The sequence below is a fragment of the Nicotiana tabacum genome, chromosome 7 (genome assembly GCF_000715075.1).
Source record: "Nicotiana tabacum cultivar K326 chromosome 7, ASM71507v2, whole genome shotgun sequence".
In the NCBI taxonomy this organism is placed as follows: domain Eukaryota; kingdom Viridiplantae; phylum Streptophyta; class Magnoliopsida; order Solanales; family Solanaceae; genus Nicotiana; species Nicotiana tabacum.
In genome coordinates, this window is record NC_134086.1 from 145,444,567 (window position 1) to 145,450,566 (window position 6,000).

General features: G+C 37.9%; 1 protein-coding gene across 2 annotated transcripts in view; it reads right to left on the reverse strand.

Annotated features, from left to right (window-relative positions):
- Positions 1 to 5,232, reverse strand: part of LOC107797510 (uncharacterized) — a 34,256-nt gene extending 29,024 nt beyond the window's left edge. For both annotated transcript variants that reach the window (XR_012693582.1, XM_075217821.1), the window contains exons 1-2: positions 4,768 to 5,232; positions 1,239 to 3,896 (exon numbers count right to left, since the gene is read on the reverse strand). Coding sequence is in view for 1 of the 2 variants with exons in the window: in XM_075217821.1 (XP_075073922.1) it covers positions 1,239 to 3,896; positions 4,768 to 5,170 (3,061 nt within the window). In the remaining variant the exon portion in view is untranslated. The remainder of the gene's footprint in view (positions 1 to 1,238; positions 3,897 to 4,767) is intronic.
- Between the last annotated feature and the right edge of the window lie 768 nt (positions 5,233 to 6,000).

Consider the following 6,000-nt stretch of genomic DNA (forward strand, 5'->3'; position numbering starts at 1 on the left):
ACCACTTTCATTTATTGCTTTCGTACTTGTTCTTCATTTATTGCTTGATATCGGCCATAAAGAGCCTCCTTTAATTATATTCTAATTGTTAGCCCCTTCCCGGTTACCCCCGACAGCTCGAGCCCGACCCCAGGCATCGACCTCGAGGCCCTTCATCGGTTAGCCCGAGGCCCGGACGGCTAGCCCCTCGGTTTGATTATAACTCTGCTTTAGTTCGTAATTCCGCCGTTAAGCTTCACATATCTAGCATCAACTGCTCTAACAACTAGCATAAAAATAGATCGCGCATTTTTAGAGTTTCATTAACAAATTTAATTGTTATTACCATTTTCACGGTAAACAAAAACCAAACAACACTAAATTAAATTTCTCCTCCTAGTTTACTTATCCCTAATGAGCTCATCAAGTGACTTCTTGCCCTCCTAAGGACGATACTCGAGGCATTTAACTAGTATTTAACCAAAACCAACTTAAAAATGCATCTTTACTATTATCTATTAATAGATTTACCCTTCTCTCAAAAAATTCACCTTTACCTCCTCATTTTTTTAACTTTTTTTCCCAGAGCAAATCAATTCTTCAGAAAACAGTAAAGAAACAAGATTTTAACTTTAAAATAAAAGTCCATGTGTCATTACTATCAGAAACTTAACTTTTACACAAAACTAAGATATTTGGTTTTCAAAGAGAGCACATAGGATACCATCATAGAAAAATATTAATTGGACAATAAACCTGTTCATTTGTAAGGCAAGCAGGACACGGACATATGTTACCTAGTTCAAAGGAAAGTATAATAAGATAATAAGATAAACAATAAGATCCATTGGTCAAAACGGGACGATTATTACAAGACAATTTCTGCTGATGAGAGACAAAATTTGGATCCTATAAGTATCACGAAAAGTAGATTAACATTGGAGAATTTTGTTCAAATTGTATGCTTATACAAGAAATATTTGAGTTTACTAGCTGAAGAGTAAAGAGTGTAATTCAGTTTTTAGTTTGTCAAGAATCTGCTAATTATTTGGTTTAGAAGTTCAGATATAATAGAATTTACTTCCTAAATGCACATGTAAGTTCCTTAAAGCAGCCAACCACAAATTAATTCGTAAGAACACAACAAATGGTTTGGCTAAATCGTATTAAAACGTCTTCCATTAAAGAAGAAGAGGACTTGGGTATTTGATTTAGGGGAGTGGGGGAAGCGGAAAGAGCATCAACCAAATCATAGATACCTGAAAGTAAGTTTACAAGAATTGCCTCTGGGTGAACAAGAGGAAGAGATCCTCCTACAAGTTCTGCTATCTCTAAAATGCTCCAGATCCCATTTTTAACAGAAGTAAAGCCTTCTTTAGATTTTGTCAAGCTACTAAATAGTGAAATCTCATTGACCACTTCCATTTTCAAGGGGAAATTAGCCTGATACTGTGCATAGTCACAATTGTTATGACCATAAAATATTGGCACTTTATTAGAACCATAATGACAGACAGAACTGTCCTTGCAAACTTTTCCACCAAGCTGGGGCAGAAGTTTCTTGTTCATAAAGTATGAGAACTTGCTAAACAGAGAAATATATTCATCATGAACAACCACTATCATGGCTTTGGGTCCCCAAAAGAAGTCTTGAATGGTAGGGTTAGTATCACTTGCTGCAAGACATACCCAGATGTTGCCTTCAAATGATTTTTCCGGTTCCAAATTGCATTGACCTCCACACCGCTTTTGAGAAAACACCTGCACCTTACCTCTTGAGCAAACTCCAAGTAAAAACTGACCATTCCCTATCGTCAACCAATTTGAAGCAATAACCTCTGCATCAAAATATAAAGTGTCTTCTAGTATAAAGCTGCCAGCGTCCTCAATTCGCGCACATTCCCATATATGAATAGCAGAAGTACTTAAGTGACCTTTTGAGATAGTTGCAATTTTTCTGCCACAGACACTTGCAGATATAGCCAAAACAGGGCCTTGCTGCAAAGCAATCCGACCAACAAGATCCCATTGAGAATTCGAGCTCCCAGCAGGCACACTTCTCCATAATAGCAAGCTACCATCAAGACAACCAGTGACCATATGATAAGCAAAGTAGTTGCTATATAAATTATTAGCAAAAATTTCTTCAGTTAAACCAGAGTTTGTGGGACAGATCACAGCATAACTTGAAATCTTATCATTGTCATGGGGCTCTGGCAAAACTGATGAACAAGGTTCGACAGACACAAGGTATGTATAACCAGAATAACTACTCTCAAATTTCCATATATTGTTCTGCAAGGTGTTTGCACTGTCAAAACTGCAACCACAGCGTGTTTCCGACAAATCACAGTGATGAAGGTCAATTTTCCACGATAATGCCAGAAAGCCTTTTTCCCACACAGCAAACAGCAAAAAGCTATTTAAAATAGTTTTGTTACAAGTGGAAGGCAACGGAATTGAAAAGACGCTATCCGGGCCCTGTCCATGACTTCCAGCGGTAAGTGGTATAGTACATATTTTGTCACAAACTATTTCCAATTCTTCAGTTTTCACAGCCTTAACTACTAAAAAATCTATTCCATCTACATGTCCAATGACAAGAATACGTTCTTCACTTAACAGAGTGGGTGCCCATCTTAAGCTTGTATACTTGGGTTGTTGAGGGAGTGCTATCGCACCTTTTCCAAGCAGTTTCCAAGATGGGCTCAAAGTTGGGAGGCCCACAACAGTATTTGAAGCAGAAGAAAACAACCAAAAGAGGAGCTTTCCTTCAGTGTCCAGGGAGGCAGCAAATTCCAACTCAGATAAACAAGGATGAATTGCAACTTGCAGAATTTTACTGCAGTGACTGTCTGCATTTGAAAGTCCCCTTGCACATAGTGATAGTAAACATTCAGTCTGACATTTATTTGGAGGCGACTCGTCTGTGCTACTCAGTTCTGAAGATACCTCGGGGAATTTTGAAGAATATAACTGCATCCAGGCTAGAGAGTTACTTGGTAATAGACTAATAAAAGAACACACTGCTGGTGGACCAAAGACCTGATTTCTCATGATAAGGACTTTATTTAAGAGCAATCCCCTTGGCACCTCGTTAGGACTGTTCAACTCTTTTCTTTTCCACAATGTCACCCTTGGGGCTCTCACTGGAGAAAAATCATCAAGACAATGAATAGCCCAAAAGGTCAGTGTCGTTTGAGGACCTACGGCAATCAACCATTCACACCTGCCAGCATTGCTTTGTTGATGTTCATCTGATGAGGTATATGTCACAGCCTCCTCATTGACAGTTATTATACCATTAATATCTGTTGCCCATCTTACAGACACATCCAAGCCCAGCATTCCATTTAATGCTTGGTTTACCTCAACTACAGCGACAACACGAAAAGAGAATTTACTCAGTTTGTGATCATTACTATCCTTGCCAACTTTTCTAACCCTCCCATCATCAATCTCATTCCAGAGCCTTACAGCTCCATCTAAACAGCATGTTAATAACACCAACCTCCTAGAATAGCTGCCATCTCTAGTTGACTGTGTAACTAAAGATGGTCTCCACTGAATCATAGAAACTGGTAACGGATGGGGTAGCATAGCTTCTAAATGTCCGGCGTCTGCATCTCTTTGACATACCAAAACACATTTGTGTCCTGCATGGATTTTCAAACCCGAACCTTCACTATGTGAAGGTGCAGCAGCCAAAGGTCCTTCAATTGACCAAGTAGCAGAAATCAGAGTCTGAGGCAGTTGTGGTTTAAATCTCCAAGCTATTTCCCACGATCTCTCCTTCTTTCTCCATAATATCAATTCAACGCCACCTGAAACTATCCCATCTCCTGATCCCGTCCATATGATTGAGTCCACCTTTGTAGATTGTACTAGTGTTGAGGTCTGGCTCCAACAAAAAGAACCTGAATATGAGTAAATAAATTTATACATCTAAGAGGGATGGAAGGGAGGGGAGAGAGAGATTTAATATCCAATTAACCAATAGTAGTAACTGATAGCAAAACAATTGCTTAAAGTTCCATATTCGTATCCAGTAAGAACCAGATCACCTCCTAAACAGAATAGCTTTTGAGTTTAGCGCATAGGATCCAACTAATGCAAGAGTACTGATTTTATTTCCAAGTACACTTAGATGATACGCAGCTCTAACTATGTGACGTACCAAAGAAAAAAAGCACCCTTTCACCAAGTTGGACATCCCGCTGAGCCATTCTTGTTTAGGCATTGATTTTCATCTAGCTTTAACATCTAGTTTGCAAGAACCCCTAATTGGCCTTAAATAATTCAGTGTTGGACTGTTGAAATGAAATAGGCTAAAATAAAGCAAAATGAACACATGGATTTCAGTAAAACCCACCCTAACTAATTTGTGATTGAGACGTGGTTGATTAAATTTATTGAATTTTACTCTTGCTCCTAGTGTAAGAATATTATGGCCATTCTCCAATGCATTACACTGCAAATCATGCATGACTGTACCACGCATATTGCTTGATCCAGAGATCCAGAATGAAAGCATTTCTACATCAAATTACAGGGATATATCTTAAATATTCATCCAAACTAAAGCAACGAACATGTACCAGAATAGTATACACACTTTTAGATAAGTACGTAACGTTGTTAATCAAAAAGGCAACAAGACAGTGCTGGATAGGTAGAGAAAGGAAAAAGATTGTTCCTTTATTAGATTAATAAAGTATAATAAAGTAATCAACTACATAGCATATTAGTATATACATTCGAGAGCGAGATCAGGAAACTGAAACTTACTATGAGAAGCGTCAGAATTGTAAGAAAACAATCCAATGCAGTTATCGAGTGCGGCGGCAAGGTCTCCAGAAGAAGGCGTCACCGGGGACCAAGCAACGGCGGAGACAGTGCCAGTGCCGTCGATTGACAGCTCGAGGACCTGCTGAAAAACTGTGCCGATTACAGTCTCATTTTGTGAGATAGGATTAGGGAATTGACGTATGACGAGGAGAGACGAGGCACCGTAGGCGATCCATGAGTAGCCAGCGAAGTTAGGCTGCCAGTCAATTGCTGGCTCGAATTCGGACGGAGATTTTGATCGGTTCGGTGCCGGAGGGATGATCTCCGATTTGATCAGCTGAAGTGGTAACTGCGAAACGACGTCGTCTACTGAGTTACAACAACTGATATTATGACTCTCCATCGTGGAAAGTTTGAGAAAACGGAGGGGTTCCCGTCGGGAGTCTTGCCAGATTTAGCTTTCGAGTGAGTTGTAGACGAGCTTATAAATCTTTGTCCCAAAAATCCAAATTATGTTGGGTGCCCAAAGGTTTCAAATAAGTCAATTGGGTCCTTTAACTCTTTAGGACTTCAATTTATGTGTGAATTCCACCAACAGATCCAACTATACAAGGATCCCATGGTTCAGGGACAAGTTATCCAAATAAATAGTTTTTCCACTGTCTCAAACTCTCAATATATGTGATATACCTTTTTTAGTCTGACCCAACAAAATTAATAAATTAATTTAAAAAATACTTTAACTATAAACTTCTTAATTTACAAGATAATTTATAGTCATATAATTATTTATGACTTATTTTAGACCATAAATTTTAATTTTTTCTTTTTTAAACTCTGTACACTTTGAAGTGCATCATATTAATATGAATGGATAGGGTTATAGATAAGATACACAATCATCCTTAAAACTTGTTTCCATTTGTTAGCTATAAACTTAAACTTTACCGGACCTTATTACTGTTATTTAATATGATATAGTAACTTATCAAAATATTACCATTTTAAACAAAGAAAATTTTAATTTGAAACTCAAAATGAGGTATTGTAGAAAATAAATTTGCGTTGAAAAAATAAAATTAAGACCCAAATATATTGCAACAATTGTAGTATTTGATTTCGGATAATATGAGTGCACAATCTCTATGAATCATCTGATTCTTCTTTCCAATAGTAAATAAATTCAAGGGTCCTTGAGTATGATCTTGAATCTATATTAGTTGCCACGAAAGA